At 46.0% G+C, this 18,777-nt stretch overlaps 1 protein-coding gene across 1 annotated transcript in view; it reads right to left on the reverse strand.

Annotated features, from left to right (window-relative positions):
- Positions 1–9,137: 9,137 nt before the first annotated feature.
- The window catches only part of LOC138293971 (uncharacterized), a 90,830-nt gene continuing 81,190 nt past the window's right edge, over positions 9,138–18,777 (reverse strand). The window contains exons 11-13 of the mRNA XM_069233231.1: positions 15,571–15,654; positions 11,892–12,032; positions 9,138–9,791 (exon numbers count right to left, since the gene is read on the reverse strand). Coding sequence (XP_069089332.1) covers positions 9,549–9,791; positions 11,892–12,032; positions 15,571–15,654 — 468 coding nt within the window. The 3' untranslated portion in view covers positions 9,138–9,548. The remainder of the gene's footprint in view (positions 9,792–11,891; positions 12,033–15,570; positions 15,655–18,777) is intronic.

Here is an 18,777-nt window from a genome sequence, read left to right on the forward strand (position 1 = left end):
GTACTCGGGACCGTCTTTTTTTCGAACATGTCTATTTTTGGGGGGGGGGGGGTTATTGAACGTGTTTCCTTTCTGCCACCTAGGAATAACGAGCCTTGGTTAAAGCTGACCTATAGATTAGGGGGGCAGTCATGGGATCATCTCATTGGGCTTGGTCGGCAAGGCTTTAGTGTTGGCTCTGCTACACCAGACTAGTAATTGTGCTATAGGTCATAATCTGCCTCCTGGCTTGCGGGGTCTGAGGTGCATTGTCTTAAAGTCAGCACTTGGTAACTCCTTACCCACTAAGCCACAGCACAATGATACACTTGAGACACTTGTAAATTTAATAATTTTCCCACACAAACTTAATAACTTAAATTTCAGTTGTCTAATTACAGCAGAGTATACATCAGCCTTTCCACTAATTAACCTATTTCTCGATCATGGCGTACTAGGAATTGGCTTGCAGTGCTCTTGTCAGGAGGCATGTTAGTTACTGGAAGAATGCTTACATAGGGGAAGTGAATGGGGCGGGTTACAGGGTTTGTAGTTAATGGGTGCTGAGGATCAGTCAGGTCTTGAGGGTCTTGCTGAACTGACAGTGGGTGGGGCACTGCATGAGGTGGCTGGGGAGGGTGTTCAGGTCTTGGTGATGTGGGAGATGGATCTTCCTCCGGCTGTGGTTTTCTGGATGCAGGGACACTGGCAAGGGCCTGGTAGGTGGAATGGAGTTGTCTGGCGGGAGTGTAGAAGTCTGGTTGAGTTAGGCTGGTCCAGTGTCATGTAGGTCCTTGTAGGTGTGGTTCAGGAGCTTGAAGGTGATTCTCTTATCACTAGGCAGGCAGTGTAGGTCTCCGAGCAGAGGTGTGGTAGTGTTGTGGCCTGTTCTTGAGGAAATGGGCAGAGGTGTTCCGGGTGCATTGTAGTCTTTTTATGGGTCTTGGCAGTGGTTCTGGCATAGTGCATAGCTGTAGGTGAGGTGGCTGCTGCTGAGGGCCTGGTTTTCTGTCCACCTGGCTTCAGTGGGGATCAACTTGTAGTTATTTTCCTTTTTTTTTTTTTTTTTTTTAAAGCATGTGCAGGGTGTGGAAGCAGCCCAATGAGACTGCACTCTCCTGTAGGGCCATAGAGTGCCTCAAAGGTTGCAGGTGTGATTGGCGGTGGGACACCAGGAATTCATCCAGGCTGAGGACTTCTGTTTTGTCAGTTTGAGGCAAGTCTTTCATCCAGGCAATGACTGATTATATTCCTTTGTAGAAATTGTTCTTGGCGGTGGTTGGGTTGTTGGTGAGGTAGACTCGGTTTAGTGTAGGAAACTGCATGGCTTCTGACGATAGCAGCCAGTGGGGTCATGTAGAGGGTGGGACTCAGCAAGGATCTTGCCGCAGGAGTTCTTGATCCTGATGCAAGTTTTTATTTTTATTTTTTATTATATATAATCGCTGGACCTAAAGAACGCGTTGCTTTTCTTCTGCAGGTCCTTTAAAGCAGGAGACAGGGTGGTAGCCTTCTCTCATGGGGTTTCCGCTAACCAGTCCTTGTGAGGTAATCAGGAATCTGACTAGCTTTCACTTAAATACAAGAATTAGAGGCACTTTTAGGGGTTAGAGGGCAGTAGCCAATGGCTGCTGTGCCTGGTGGTGGCTACACCTTCCTTGAGCCCTCCCCCCTTTTGGGGAGGGAGAGTACATTCCTGTCCCTATTGGTCCCTGTCCCCAAACCAAAGGGGGGTTCTCTGAATACCTTAGGAGTGGCTATGGCTGAGGTGGTGACTTAATCTTTCCTAATTATTCCTCTGGTCTTGCAGCCCAAAGTGGGGCTTTGTCTGGGGGCTGGGCATCTCCACTAGCTGGAGTTCCCTGGGGCACGAAGCCTGAGCCTTTGAGGCTCACTGCTAGGTGTCATACCTCCTGCAGGGCGGAGGTGTCAAGCACCACCTCCACCCAGTGCAGGCTTAGTTTCTGGCCCCAGAGCACAAAGGCTCTCACCCCAGGGGGCCAACTAGTTTCTAGTGACAGGCTGGAACAGACCAGTCAGTACTGCACTGAAGGATTGGGTAAAATGAAGGAGGCATCTAAGATGCCCTGTGTAGTTTTTAAATTAAACACTGGCACTGGTTTAATCTAAGGTTTGATACCAAACTTCCCAGTATTTAGTGTAGCCATTATGGAACTGGAGTTCTGACAAACTCCCAGACAGTATACTTAATATGGCCACACTGTACTTGCAATGTCAAGAATAGACTTGGACACTGTAGGGGCATATTGCCCATGCAGCTATGACCTCACGGGTAGTATAGTGCACCCTGCCGTAGGGCTTTAAGGCCCACTAGAGGGGTAACTTACCTATGCCACAGGCAGTGTTTTGTTTGCCTTTTCCTTCTCCCCAACACACACTGCCATGGCAGTGTGCATGTTAAGTGAGGGCCACCTTAGGGTGGCACAACATGCTGCAGCCCTTAGGGACAGGACCTTCCTTGGTTGCAGGACCCTTGGTACCTTTTACAAGTGACTTATCTGTGCCAGAGGTGTCAATTGTGAAAACGGTACGTTTTTAGAGAAAACACTGGTGCTTGGTCAGCAGGCTCACAGCCCACTCAAGTCAGAATCAATATCCGGCAAAAAGTGTAGGGGGCAACTGCAACAAGGGCCATTTTCCTACAATGACAGTCAAGTTCCTTGCTGTTGGTGTTTTGATTCATTGTTGCAGGATGAGGTATTTTTTGTGTGTGGGGCCCTAATGAGCTGGTGGTGATGGCGTATTTTTGAAGTCTTGGTGTGCCATTTCCTCTGTCTGCAGACCTGCTTTGATTCTTTGAGTGTGGGGTGAACCAGTTTGCTTTCTTTGCTGTGCTCTGTAGTGGGGTGTCTGTGCAGCAGCGTCTGTCTGCTTGGGCGCATGTTGCTTTGAGGCTGGACTTCTGTGACCTTGTTCAATTTTCTGCAGGTGAAGTTGGGGAGCATTGTGGCGACCAATGGTTTTGAAGGAGAAGTGAATGCAGCAGTGGTCAGTCCATTGGAGTTCAGTGGTGTGGCTGACAGACGTGCTTGCTGGCGGAGAAAATGGGTTCCAGTGCGTGACCAGGCGAGTGGGTGTGGTGATGAGCTGCTTGAGTCCAAGGTTGGTGAGGTTTTCAATCAGGGTGATGTTTGGGGGTTTCCAGTTTGAAGTTGGTCTCCCAGTAGGATGTGGTCCTTGGATGTGGGCGCTGGCTAGTTCAGTGACAGTGTTGCAGGATTTTGAGGGGGGAGGGAGAAAGAAGGGTAGGGAGCCAGTGGCCTATAGATGAGGGTGCCCTGCATAATGGTGTTGGTTCCAATCTGGAAGTGGAGGAGTTCATGTTGGTTGTGGAGTCTTCAGTGCTGGTGGATAGGCATAATGACTGGAGGATGGCAATGTCTCCCCGGCGCGGTCTTTGTGGTTGATCTTGTAGCCGTCTGGAGCAAAGGAGGGGTTATGTTTCTGTGAGGATGTAGTGTCAATGTTCTGCAGTTTGATGGCGTGCCTGTGTTCCTCAGGATACAACTGAGGCTGTGATCTGCTTTGGGGGTCTTCGGAGGTTGGGCTTGAGTGACAGAGGCTGGTGAATTTGCAGTGGTGACAAGTGAAGGGTCCCTTGGTGTTGCTTGGTGATGGCTGCTTACAGTTGTGTCCCAGCTGAGAGTGCTGCTGGTGTGTAGTGGTGGTTGAGAGGTCCAGGGGTCCTGGTTGTGGACAGGTGCACATGGGCTTGCCTTAGGCCACCTCCTGCATGGCTGCCATTAACGGGGGGAGGAGAGGACAGCTGGGAGGTGGGAACAGTGAAAAAAGGGCAGCAGTGGCAGGGAGAGTGAGAAAAATTAGAAAGTGGAAAGCACAGAAAGTGAAAGGCACAAAAAGAGCACTAAAAGAGGCAGAGGGTGGCACAGGCAGAAGCCTGCAGGTGGAGGAGGGCCTTGAACTTCTGACTGAGGTCAGAATTCAAGTCAGGACGGGCTTCCACTTATTGGTGGAGCTATGTGAAGACAGAGCAGTCAACTGACCAGTTGTGAACTGCCTCAAACTAATTCTAACTAGGATTATTGCCAGAGTTTGCATAATATGCAAGTTCTGGTGTTCACTGCTCAAAAAACCTGCATGACCTGTTTTACTTGGTATTTCCCTCGTATGTATAGTGCCTAAACAGTTGGGTGCAGAGGAGGTAGACACTCAATCCATCAGTTTATTTTTTTTTAAACCCGGGCACATTGGTAAATTGCCCTTAAACTTCTATCTCTTCGAAATCTGTACTGAGCTTTTCCCCTGGGAAACTGAAGTGTGTGTACATATATATACAAAATGAACGAGATGATGTCTGATTGTATTGTTGGTATAATAAAGCCTGTGTGGCTTTGACCACGTCCTGTAGGTGCAAGTTGTTTTTGCCAACGTCATTCGTACGTGCCAAACGTTCTGGCAATATTCGATACATTACTATTGAAAGAAGTGAGTTTTTCCTCTAACTCATCAACGTCCTGTGACATGCTGTTCTCTAGAGGAAGGGGTTAGTAATGCGCACGTAATTGAATTGTGGTATCCAATAACTGGAATTGGCTATTACTAGGAGGAGCTGACTCGCTCCTGAAAACACAAACCTGCCAGTGTACTTTCCCCATTAAGTAAATGGGTTGCTGTTCAGGGTAACCTACCAAAGAAGAATCGGGCTGGCTTTATTGGAGCGGGTACGCTCACTCAGATGTTGCATAACTTGCTGAATTTCCTAGGGCTAGCTTTTGGAAAAGCAGCATGCAAGTTACATAGGCTGGAAGTAGGCAGCACTTTGAGTCGCGTTTGTATCCAAAGCATCGCCAGTTTTAGGACTGCTACTGGCTGCTTTAGCTGTTGGCAAAAAAGGTTCCAGTATTGGGCTTATACTGTTTCCATTCTGGAAACTTCCTTGCATTCCAGGAGCGCTTGCTTTGCCCGTGCCTCCTTACATGTACCACTCACCTTGTTTGTTGCTCACCTGTCACTCATCCTTATTTGGATAGTTCTGTTGGTGGGCATGTCTTGAAATAGACATGTACCTGTTTTATAATGTTTGCTTGACTTAAATAAGTAATGGCTGCAGAGGCATGCCATATGATGGATTTGCATTACACAAGTGGTGGATGGAATGCATGACTCACTGGTAATGGCTCTGAGCACATACCAATCAAGGACCAAGAGGGATTGAACTTGCTCAAATCTGAGGTGGCAGTGTGTGTGTGGCAAAAGATGGGCTGGAATGCAACCTGAGTAATTGCAGTAATTCAAGCATTCCACCTATTAGTTTCTAGACCTGGACAGGACTGTCACTAGAACCTAGTCGCACATGACTAAACCCAACAAGGGTGAACTCTGTCTTGGTGGTTTAGGTTCTTAGTTAACCTTACTTGGCAAATTGGTCTGGACTTTTCTATTGGAGCAGGATCTAGAGTGTCTAATCTGAGATGGCAGGTCAAAACCAGCATTTACAATGCAATAGGTCTTGCCTTTTCTTGAGTTAGAGCGATTGACATTGTAAATTCATAATTACACTTTTCTTGCCACAAATTGGTCAACCCTGTCTCAATCTTTTCCATCCATGTTTTGGTGGTCACTGGCAGCTTCTGACATCAGAAATCACAAGCCCTTGAGGAGAGAATGGAAAATAAAGCTTAAAGTGTTTTCTATTAATTTGAATAATTAAGCCTTGCAAGTGTTCTTGCCTTTCGACAAAGCTCTAATTAAGTTAATATCCGATCAGACAGAATATCTGTTGCCCAAAAAAATGAGATGTGTAATGTCCTGTGAGCTGGTGGGGAGGGGCCCTGGAGGAGAGCCTCCAGATGGGAGGCTAAGCAAGTTTCACATCACTGCTTCTAGGTTTAGCTACATTATACCAGAAAGGGCATAATGTGGCTTTTGTGAGCAGTGAGCTAAACGGCTGGGTGTTTCTTTTGTAAAATAAGCTTATTTTAGGAGCCAAAGCTGAAGACAGCACTGGAATAAAGCCAAAACAAATGTCAGCGACATGAACGGAATGCTGCAATAAAACACAGGCAGCTACCACCCTAAAACACTCAGTGAAAAGGGAGCACCAAGGAAATGTCAAAGTAGTCCATCACAACAGATAAAGAAACCAAAGTGGAATAATACAGTAGTTGGTCACTGCTCTGAAACGGAAAAAGAAGGGATAAAAAGGCAGAACTGACCACTAGCGAGCAACAATTTTTAAAGACACTTCAACCACCAAAATAAATCTTTAAGCCTTCAGTATACTAAAAGTATACACTAGGTTGAATGCTTAACTTAAAAACTGGACCTTTATGTGGATGCAATTAGCAGTGTCCTGGGATAATTTCTTCCACCCATCACTTCTGTGGTATTTAAGTGCTAACCTGATGTAGGTCAATGATTAATCAGTGTAAAGGAGGTCCTTGACAGTGTCTGGTTGTCTGTAGATTGTAGTGAGCAATGCCATTTCATTTTAAGAATGTGGGACATTTATAGGACTACAAACCGAAGATGAGGCTTCGCTGGTCATACTGAAAATAACTACCCTGGGAGTAAAAGACTCTTGGAGATATTTCTTTGTAATTGCCAGATCTCACTTTAAAAATCCTATCTTTCTGAGTGGGATAACTGGAAGTCCCTTGAAGTAAACTGGTTTAAAATAGTCTGGAATATCCAAACACTAAAGATGTCAGAGTGAACTTCCATTGAATACCAGGAGTAGCTTTAGGTATCTTGTTTGGATTATACCCAAACTCTTGTAAATAGCTGTGGACAAAGCTACAATTATGGGCTTTTCATTAAATAATGTTGGATTTCCTACATGCTGGTATTCGTTTGATGAAAGTAGGAAATTGGGATTAGGCAACCTACTCAATTTCTATACCCTGGGCCATATGATGGGTGCCTGTTGCCTCTTCTCTCCCCGGTACTTTTATAATGGCTTTCCAACACAAGCCTTATAAAAGCTGTTCCGCTAAAATTAGGAGATATACCTCCAGCATGTACATTGCTCTAAAAGCTTTAAAAAAGGGGCCGCTTGGGCACTTTAAAACATCTAAAGAGCTTAAGTGCATAAGAGACCTTACTGTATTTCAACTTTGATCAATTACTATACAATCTTACCAACAGGTAACCCTTATCTATTGAATTGGAGAGAAGAGGTGCCACGTGCTCTTGGTGTATAAATACACAGCCCCGTACGCCTCCATATTAAAGGCTGTTTATTGGGGTAGGTTAGGCAAACAGAATATGAATAGCCTATTCCATACCCCAGCTATGTTTAAGAGCAGGATGACACAAAGGCCCATATTTATACTTTTTGACGCACAACTGCGCCAAAAATTTTACCGCCGGCTAACGCCATTCCAACGCACCATGCGGGCGCCTTATTAATGGAATTACGTTAGCTGGCGCTGCGGACTGGTGTGCGTCAAACAAAAAGACTCACACCAGGCAGCGCCGGCGTATGGGAAAATGGGGGTTGTGCGTCAAAAAAATGGGGCAAGTCAGGTCTGAGGCAAAATTCAGGCCTCAAACCGGATTTGCGCCATTTTTTTTTGACGCCCAACCTCCATTGACATGACTCCTGTTTTAGCAAAGACAGGAGTCATGCCCCCTTGCCCAATGGCCATGTCCAGGGGACTTATGTCCCCAAGGCATGGTCATTGGGCATAGTGGCATGTAGGGGGGCCCAAATCAGGTCCCCCTATGCCACAAAAAAAATCGGAAAAAAATACTTACCCGAACTTACCTTTACTTCCCTGGGATGGGTCCCTCCATCCTTGGGTGTCCTCCTGGGGTGGGCATGGGTGGCAGGGGGTGTCCCTGGGGGCAGGGGAGGGCACCTCTGGGCTCCTTCCGAGCCCACAGGTCCCTTAACGCCTGCCTTGACCCAGGTGTTAAAAAACGGCGCACATCAGGCTGTACGCTGTTTTTTAAGGCCCACCCCCTCCTGTGCGTCAAAATGACGCCAGAGTATAAATAAGGGGCAAAAAAATTTTTGGGAAGGGAGCGCCTACTTTGCATATCATTAACGCAAGGCTGGTTCCCTCTTCCAAAAAATGACGCACATGGTGGAATTTTGACACCCGCGGGGTCGGACGGCAAAGTATAAATATGGGGCAGGGTTTGCGCCGATTGTGCGTCAAAAATTTTGACGCACATTCGGCGCAAACAGAGTATAAATATGCCCCAAAATATCATGGACTTCGTAGCTGCTCCAGTGTCCTTGCATTTCAGGGTGATATGGTCAAACGTATCCATCCCCTGCAACAATGGTGATCTGGCTATTATCCGTGTCAATGCAGATACACCAGTGTTGCCCATATTTAGCAGTTTGGGCCTAACTAAAGGCCATATCTAGGGATATAACAAGTTTACCTTGGACATCTTTTTGAAAGCTGGGTTGCATAAGGAGGAGCATCATGTTTAAGAGATTGAAAGGTAGTAGATTACCATGCAGAAACCCATTTCTAATTAGGTTTTAGCAGCCAGCTTGTTGAGAAAGCAGATGGGGGACCCTAAGGCATGGCGTGCAGAATGTTTACTGTTAACGATTCACAGACGCTCTGAAAAAAAAGTTGTTGAATGTTAGTGTGCCAGGAGTTTTGATTATTCAGGAGTGATTAACTGATAGGATTATGGAAGTGAAGCTGAAATCCTTACGTACATGCATGTGGAATAACAGGAGGGTTGCCAGAAAGTTAATGGGATGGAACTCTTTTAATGGGAAGATAGTGAGAACCCTAATCAATCACTTTGAGTGCTTAGCTTCCTAAAATATCGTCTCGGCAGCATCAATCAAAAGCTGAGTTTTAGCACATGTAGGTATTTGTCAAAGCACACCAAAGCATTTTGAGAAATATTTCAGTACCTGGTGAGAGTGTTGGCTGTTTTAAATACAGCCGAGGCTCGTGTAGCAGACTGAAACCAGATGCTCTTGACTGAAGTGTATCTCCCAACATGAACTTTGAGAGCAAAAATCAGTCTATACTTTCAAGTGTGTGCTTACCAGTCTCCTCCAAAAATAAGCAACTTGTGCTTGGGCGGGGCACTTGGGGGCTGCTAGAGGATGTTTGTGTGAAATCAGCGTGTTAGTAAGCAAAGAAACCACGCAGCGTAGTTGTGTAAAAAAAAAAAAGTAATAAGACTGGTAGAAAAGACAATTTCATTCAAACAATTTTTTTCATATTAAAATGAACCAAATATTTGTTCTTTTGGGAGCCTGATGGTCTTCTGGTAGATATCTGAGTTGTAGTTCTGTCCACAGTAAATGTAATTTTGACAGGGTGAAAGAGTACAATGATTTGTAAGTAAGATTGCCTTTGCTCCCCTTTTTGGACTCCTCCACTCACAGCAGGCAGGAGTTCCCCTCTTGCAATGAGGTTAGGGTATACATACAGTTGGGGTGTGCAGGTGCATGAGATGTACTGATTTGTGCAACTTCTTGTTGCATCTGTTGTAGAGCATGATGTGCAATAATGGCAGGACATGTACATGGGGCCGCTGTTTGTTTTATGGTGTTGTGGCACTTCTAGGTGGAGAGTCAGTCCATATTCTGTGCCAGCTACCTAGAGACCTCTTGGTAATCTAACTTGGCTCTCCTCCTGCCTCGTAGTTGAATAAGCGGCTCTTCGGCTTGTGAGCTGAAGCAATGCACTGGGATCCGATGCGCCAAAACTGGTATCTGGTTGCTGCAATTTTTGGAAACCATTCCTTCGTGTTAAAGAAGTCTCTTCCTGTTCTTGGCTTCCGCTCACCTTCATTTGGCTTGATTCATGGTTAGTTGTGCCATTTGTGGCATTGAACAGAAGCTGCAGTAAAACACAGAGAAAACAATTGGAGGAAATCTTTAGCAGTGCAATTGATATTGGATCTGAGCCTCCAACTGAGGCTAAAAAATTAAATCTAAATTGTGTATTTTTTTAAACATATGATTGTATAGCGCTTACCTCTGAAGAGATCCTGCTCCCATTTGTAACATGCCCAACTCTACACAGCATTTTGAACACTTTGCAGTCTCTTAATAGGGCGAGTGGGCCCAGGTGCAAAATGAGATGTGTAATGTAGCTTTGAGTTCCAGAAGGATTTAGGAGGTTATTTAAGCTTGAACAGGGAATGAACAGTAGTGTTACACCTAAAGCAGTCGGAAGTGGGCCTGAGAACCACTACTCCAACCTAAAAGTTTTTATTTTAATGATCGGCTCACAACACACCAAAATGTGTAGCTTTAAAAAAGAATAATAATAATGTAGTTAGAAAGGTGATGACATTGCCAAAGATGGGGGCAGTGGATTTTGAGCAGAACAAGTGACTATGAAGTGAAATCCCAATAAGCAAGCCTGTGTTGTTGCATCATTGGTGCAGCCCACCAGGATCTAGCCTGCAACTATCTGGAGAGTCCCTGAATATGAAAAACATTTCCTGTACACTGCTGGCATGCAAATACATTTGACTAACCCTGATTGGCATTCATGGGTTCCGATCAAATATATGTGGGGCCTCATAAAGAAATAACAGTAGAAGGGCAGTAGGGAGCCGGAGGGGGGAAAGGAGGTGGCACCACATTTCACTGAGATGGAGAGAGATCTAAAGTTCTGCAGCTTCACACTTATCTTCCCACCATGCCAAAAAGGAATGAAAGTAGACACCTGATGATGGGTGTTACAACAGAAGAGTATAGCGCATTTTGTTAAAGGTGACAAATTAACCCCAAAAAATTAGAAGGGGTTCCCCCTTCCATCTGCCATGGCACAAATATCGTCAAGAACAGCAACAATTCTGCCTCGGTTTCATTCTAAACAAGAACCCCGATTGATGGGTGTCAAGCAGCCACTCTTCCTTTGATTAGATTTTGCTGTTCTGTAGGGCTTTAGTAATTTTTCAGTGGAGCAATAGTTACTAAAGTTGCTGGGGTCCTAAGGTCAAGCGACGGTCTCTCTGTCTTCGATCCAGACTATGTAGGAGTTGGAGAACTACTATGCAAGTTATCTGGGTAGGGATTCCTGCAAATTCCTTTGGTACAAGTGGTGCTAATACAACAGAGAAATTGGACTAAAGTCCCTTCGGCAAAGAGTGTATTTAGAAGGTGCCACTTTATTAAATGGACAAGTTCTTGCACAGTTTGGCATATTAACTGGTTCAGTTAATTCTTAATGCAGCCCTTCAAATTGACAAACTGTTTTGTCAAAAGTCTCCAGACTTGTAGTAAAAGGGAGAAAACCACCTGACATTAAGAGCACTCCACGTGTTCGGCATAAAGAATAGAAACTGGTGGATCGTGCCAGGGTTAGCATGAGCAGCTAAACTGGAAGAGCAGAATGGTGGCACATCAATGGATTATCATTGAGGGGATGAACAACATATCGGTTGGAGCCTGCCAGGACCAAGACGTCCGTGGTGGATTTACTTAAAGGGAACTGAATACTCCCTGTCGCAATACATTGGTCTTCGTTTTTCTTTCTATTTTTTTCTTTTATTTTGTAGAAGTAGAGGGGAAAGGGCTTCTCCTCCCACCTCTGTAGCTGATAGGAAGTCAGTGGTGTAGAATAGCAACTCTACAGCTCCCATCTCCAATAAGGCAAATGTGTCAAACGCCCTTTTGGGTCTAAGCTGGTGGTACATGTTACAATTAGATCTGGATGCAGTAACTAGGTATCATGTGCTCCGTTCTTCGGCGAAGTTTCGCAGTCATGTACTAGAAAAGGGTATCTGCACCAATTAGGAGGGATTTGACATCACCTTGACTGAAACAGCTCAGAAATGCTTTGTCCACATCTGCAAAATAGTAATAACCTAAAGTCACTGCTGGCTTATTTTTTATCTGAACCAGTGACCCACGCGTAAACTGTACTACTGGCTCCAAGGATTGGTACCCATAAATATTCACTGTTTACAATGAGGATCTCCCATACCTTTCTGAACCAACGTGTTACATCGTGTTTAATGTCTTCTCCAGGCCTGCCTTGTGGAAGCAAATCAAATATTTTAGGTCCGCTCGGCTCATTGTTGTAAGAGTCGATGTTGTCTGTTGGAAGGTAAGACTGATTGACATCCTGTGGGAGAAAGTAAGAACAAATGGGAAAATCATAAGGTTACAAACCGCAGTGCTGCATTAGACTCAAAAGGAGTATACAAAAACAGTACAGTATTATGCAACATGGTTAGCACAAGTCATGCAAACCCCCTGAAAGAATCAATAGATAAAGCAATTGCCCATGCCAAAAGTTGTAACACTTGCGAGTGACACAGAGCACATCACCAATAACATTGCAGAATAGATTTATGACACTGCTACAACTCTTGCAAATGGGCTGCTATGCAATGGAGATCTCGGTTCCAAAGAAAATACAAAGGGCAGCATCTAAATCGGTCATAATTACAAACTGTGGGTGATTGTCGAATCTCGAAGACCCTTGAAAGGACACAAGACAAAACAGAGCTTTAATAAGGTTTGAATTCAGTAGCTTGCATTTGAACCTGTCAGGAAATATGGTGTAAACCATATTCATCGACCAAGAAAACAAAGAGCATATTTACGAGAAGATTGCACCATGTTTGCACCTCGCAATGTGGTACGTGTGTGGCACAAACCTCTTAGTCAGATTTTTGAAGCCACGAAAAGCCACTTTCTGTGGCTTTGAATGGCTTCAAAAACCTAAAATGTACTGCAATGCAGCACAGATTGCTGCATTGCATTACTCTGTGCAAAGGGAGGTGTTCCCACCCAACGTCCATGGTTTTTGAAGAATTCCCACGTTTACCAAACCTGGTAAACCGTGGAGTGCACCAAAATGATATGCTCCCCAGGAGAGACTTAAAGAAGAGAAATATATTTATTTCTCATCCATTTTTCCCCTTATTATTTGTGCTGCATTCTGCACACACAGAAAGAGGAAGACACCTCTTAGAATTGTTTTTATGCAGGAAGGTGTCCCCCCCCCCCCCCCTGCACAAAACCAATCCTGCATGCAACGCAGGAACCCTTGCACACTAGTGCAAGGGTGCCTGCGTTGGCGTTAGGCTGCCAAAACAGCACCAGCGCTAAGGAAAAGTACAGGAATGCGCCTGTCCTGGATAAATACAGCATATTCCTGCCTTTTCCCTTGCTGCGCTGCCCTGCACCACCCAAGTTGTAAATATGCCCCTAAATGTCGGTTGTATGATAGAACCACGCATGCTGGAACAATGCACATCTTAACAATGAATGTTGTTGTAAAAGCATACCTAGTAAAGGCATATCTGGAAACCGCATGTGAAACGGCATGCGTGGTTCTATCATACAACCCGTCTTGAGGCCCAAAACCACCCCCACCCCATGCCTAAATTACCCCCACCTGCCCTAAGCCCTAAAAAACCACAAAAAACCTATCCCAACCCTAAAAACTGAAGTACCCAGATCCCCTTCCGCCCTGAATCCTAAAAAAAAAAAAAAAAAAAAAAAGCCTACCACGACCTCCCACTCCGCCCCATAAAACTAAACTACCCCGACACCCCCCACCTGCCCTGAGCCCTAAAAAAACCTACCCGACCCCATACCCTTGCCCATAAAAACGAAAATACCCAGACATAAGCCCTAAATCCGCCCACCTCTAAAAACTACCCACCAACCCTGCCCCAAACCCACTTACCCCACTGCGTCCTCTCCTGATCCTTCCTCCTCCTGCCCTTCCTTAAACCTTCCCCACCCCTTTAAAAATAAACTACCCCGCCCCCCACCCTAAGCCCTAAATAAAAAAATAAAAAACCAGTCTCGCCCCTAAAAAAAAAGCCAATCCCTCCACCCTAAGCTCTAAAAAAAAAAAAAACCTTAACCCCCCACCCCTGCCCCTTAAAAAAATTGCCTGCGTCGACGTCTCCCACTTACCCCATGCCCTTAATCTACTCCCACCCATGCCCCACTTATTTACAGTGTCCTCTCCCAAACACTGAATGGCTTTTTCTGTGCCTTAACCACACATATGCGTAGTTTGGCACATGCGTGGTGAAGGCACAGAAAAATCCATGCGTTGTTCTGGAAAGCGTGGTTACGCTTGCGTGGGAAACATCCACGTTGTTAAGGACGTTTCATGTCCAATTTATGTCTAGAAAGGACTTTGCTGTTGTTGGCAAATTTTGAAGTCGATGACCTGGCAGTTTCTAGCAGGAGTGTGTTGAAGGTGAAGTGGACTTATGTGTATATATATATTTGGTCTTCCATGTGATGGGAGTTAGGCCTGTCTCGGTTTGCAGAGGGAATAGGTCTTAACAGGCAGTAATGCAAACTGTGGCCCAGATTTAAGAGGGCCTAACGCTGTTCCAATGCCACATTAGCGTCATTTTTTTCACGCTAATGTGGCGTTGGAAAGACAAAAATGCTGCCATATTTAGAAAGTGGCATAATGCTTGGGGGTCATTTCAGTCCTGGGGGGGTGAAAAAATGGCACAAAGAAATATGAGATTTATTTGCGTCATTTGTATTGCCATTTTTAACGCCTGCTAAGAGCAGGCATTGACGGGAGGCTCGCATTGTTTTCAATGGGCCTCTGGGTGCTTTGTAGGATTAGCATCAACATTTTTTATGCTTTTAATAACAGGCAGAGTGCTGGACTAGCGTAAAAAATTATGACGCTAGTACCTCTGGTACTTTTAAATACAGTGCACATATGGTGGCGTTAGTGGGGCGCTAAGGGGCGCAAGAAAAGTGGCACTGCACTAGGTGTAGCACCACTTTTCATAAATCAGCCCCTAAGTCTATTGTAGTGAATGAAAGATGACCCAGTAATGCTTCAACATGAGTTTGTTGACAGTCAAACACTATGGACCATCAATGGTCATTCTCTCCCCACAACAGCCAATCTTCCCTCCAGATAGGGACACCCATATGTTCCAGCGCATCACGACCAAACATTGTCCAGCATTAGGTCTTTCATGAATTCACATTCTTGAATCATTCCCAGTGGGACTTCAAACCAAACACTAGAGAAATATACAAGTATGTGAATCTTTGAACAATACCAACCCTGGAGGACTGTAGTTATGGGTAAGTAACTTATTTCTTTTTTCCAGCATTGAATCTTTCATATATTCTCATGTTTGAATCATTCCCATCAAAGAGTTGTGAGTCTCGTGTGAAATGATTCAATCATGTGAATCTATGGAGTCTAAACATAATGAAAATCTGTAGTTACAGGTCCATTTTTGTTTAATTTCCAGTGTTAGATCTTTTATAGCCCCACGTTTCAATCATTCCCCATGGGTTAGCTGTAAGTCCTATCAGGAATTGTTGAAGCATGTGAATCTATGAAAGGTACCAATGCTAAAGAACTATAGACGCAAGTAATGAACTTGTTTAATCTAATCCTAGGTGCAAACATCATTCTACTATCAAGAACACATAACCACACATTATAACACATCATTTCATTTTCAGATGTTATGTGTCTGAGGATTGGTCCATTCCTCAGTATGGAACAGACTGATAAAAGACAAATACATGTCCTCTGCCCAGTAAATAATATGTACAGCCTCTATACTTGCCTGTAGTAGAGCATGGTTTATTGCTCAATGAAACAATGTAAGACTCCTTGTTCGGTTTCTAAAGTCTGTGCTCACCGTGTGTATGTGTGCTCCAAGTTCTGCATCCCTCCGGCCGTCTGCTATCCGCACAATCACAGATGCTCCAGGCACGAACTGAATCTGTGTGAGAGACACTATCAGACCCACAGTACCATATTTGCCTGACTCCAGCTCAGACCAATACCGACCTTACAGGCCACACAGAGGCTAAACACATAATCAGCACAGTGCACACGGTGAAGGGGCAAGAGGTGAGCCATAAGCTACAATTAAAAAGGAGTTTCTGGAAACTGATGAACAAGGAATACCTGGAAATTGATAAACAAGGAATGGCGGGATATGGTGATGACATAGACCAGTCTTCAAGTGAACACATTCCAAGAACTGCCAGGCCAAACTGAGAACTGGCTCTGAAGCCGACACCAGAGTGTAACCCTTACAGAGATATTGTCCTAACAAAGAGAAACCTTGGATGGAGAAAGCTTTCCCTTTCTTGCGCAAGGTCCTGTTTAGTCAGACATGCCATATTTGAGTGTTTTTAGTATGTTGAGAACCTGCAGTTCCTCACCAACTAGGGTTCAAATAAGACAGATGGCAGGCCATCTACAAGAGATGCATTTCCCTTTACTTGCACAGAAGGAACGAATGCCCATTTAAGATGTCAGGACAACTTAAGTGTTGGTGTGAGGCGGGACAAATCAGTATTATATATGTAAGTTGTACATTTTAATTTTTGTATATGAGATGATGCATTGCCAAAGAATGACGCAAATGCCAACAGTGGCCGCGCCATCAATGCTAAAACAGCATTAGCAAAATGCATCTTGCTTCTGATGGATACACCTACCTGTGGATTCCTCACCTAAAGAATTCTCCCCGCGCGCCAGCCTCGACGGAAATTTCTTCTAGCTCTGCACGTCGACGGTGACGTCACAATCGCCCGACTCCACGCGACGCCGTATGACCTCATCTAGGCAATAAGAAGCCCTCGTCGACGTGCAGACTTCAGTTCCCTTTTTTCCGTGCCTCCGAGTAACGTTTTTTCTTCGAGGCTCACAGGGAGCTACAGTTGCGTATCGACGGTTACAATGTCGCAACCAAGAAAATCCGGTTTTAAGCCTTGTAACCAGTGCGAGGGTCGAATGTCGGTTACTGGATCCCCATGAGAATTGCCTCTGGTGCCTTAGTTCCGACCATGAGGTCGAGTCATGCGGCTCCTGCCAGCGCATGAACCCTAAGGCGCTTAAGGAAAGAGAGGCTAAATTATTCTTGGCCCGTTCCAAGAAAAAGAAGGAGAGGCGTCCTCTTCAAGATCTTCAAGGGCTCATCATCGCCATGGAGACTCTCGGCGCCGTCACGACTCCCGGCGCCGATCGAGTAAAGAACGGTCCAGGTCCAGATCGGCATCTCCGTCAGCTCGGCGCCGCCCGACGTGGGAGATTAGCCCGACCGTCACTCCTCCACCTCCTACGACTCCGACTTCACCTGGGTCGGTTTTCTAGGTAGAGCCTCTTCAGAGGCCAGAGGGTTCTCCTAGCCAGGAGTTGCCTGGCCCATCTTCGGCATCTATGCTGGCGTCGGTGCAACAGCAATATCCGGCTTTCCCGGTGCCAGGTACGGATCCTGCGGCTTTTTTGAATGCCATGTTTACAAATTTTTCCACCATGGCGCCGGGTGGAGGACAAGCAGGTCCGTCGGACCCTTTAGGTGTTCCGGCGTCCTATAAGTCGATGCCTTTCGTGCCATTTTTGTGTGCTGCAGCCGAAGCGGCGCCAATGCCCTTGACGTCGCCCAGGAGACCTGCAACACCTGCTACGGCGCCAATGGATTCGCCTCGGATCCATTCCACAGTCAAGGTTCCTGTTGAGCCGGAGGGTCCGGCGTCGGATGGATCCGAGGTTCGGCGCCGACAAAGACCTTTGGCGTCGGCCGACGCCTTATCAACGCCAGGTCTCGAATCTAGACTTCGATCCAGACGTCTGGCTTTGCGCCTTCTGGAGGAGGAAGAGTACAGCAGACAACACCTGGAAGAGGGTGAAATCTTGGAGCCTTCCGGTGACTTTCAAGGACTGGATACTGCAAGTGGCATCGATACTTCCCCTGAGTGGGATCTGGCTTCCCCTGGGGAGTATACTGAGGAAGCTGCATCTTTCCATGCAGTAATACGGAAGGCTGCAGACTTCTCAGATCTTCCTCTTCCGGCTGCGGAGGTTAAGAGGAACCTTTTGACAGAGGTGTTACATCCAACTTCTGTGACGGCAGAGCCTCTCCTGCCTTTTAATGAGGCTCTTCTAGACCCCATCAAAGACATTTGGAAGAAACCTTTGTCTTCTGCAGCTGTCAACAGGGCGGTATCACAACGCTATCGGGCGGCACCAGGTGACCCTGTCTTCCTCTCCAAGCACCCGACACCGGAGAGGTTAGTGGTTCAGGCCTCCTGTTCTTCCAGGTCCTCTCCTGGCTCGTTTCCCGGAACTCCTGCAGACAGGGAATCGAAGAAAATGGACCATTCTGCCAAAAAGGCCTTTTCTTCATGTAGTATGGCCTTAAAGTCAACCAACGCAACCTGCATTTTGGGATGTTATATTCATGCCCTTATGGAGGAAGCAAAAGGCCATCCGAACTTGTCACAGGAAGTGTTACAATTGCTGACGGACGCTCAGGCGGCGACCCAGGTGAACCAGTCTGGGTTAGACACTTTGGACTCAGTGGCAAGAGCTATGGGCACGTCCATAGTTTCCAGACGACAATCTTGGCTGCGTTCGTCTGGCTTTTCAACGGATGTGCAGGCGACTCTCCTGGATCTGCCCTTTGATGGTGAAAAACTCTTTGGGACAAAGGCAGATTCTGCTCTTGAACAATTTAAAGAGAGCAGAGCCACAGCGAGGTCGTTAGGACTTCAGTCGGCTGCCTCCTCCTCCTTTAAGTCTTATAGGAGGTTTAGGGGTTTTGGACGTGGCTCCTCCTTTCGTGGCAGATTACAAGGACCACAACATACTGCAAGCTCCCTGCCATACAGATCCTTCAGGGGCAGGGGCAGAGTCCGTACAAGAGGAGCCACCCAGCAGCACTCTGCCTCTTCCTCTTCCTCGGGAGGGGTGCAGCAGGGAAAGCAACCTTAGTCCTCCACCACTCCCTGTTCTCTTGTCTCCGGTAGGGGGGAGACTTGGCCATTTTCTTCCAATGTGGGAGCTTATAACAACAGACTCTTGGGTCATCGACATTGTGAAAAGGGGGTATGCT

The sequence above is a fragment of the Pleurodeles waltl genome, chromosome 4_2 (genome assembly GCF_031143425.1).
Source record: "Pleurodeles waltl isolate 20211129_DDA chromosome 4_2, aPleWal1.hap1.20221129, whole genome shotgun sequence".
Taxonomy (NCBI): Eukaryota; Metazoa; Chordata; class Amphibia; order Caudata; family Salamandridae; genus Pleurodeles; species Pleurodeles waltl.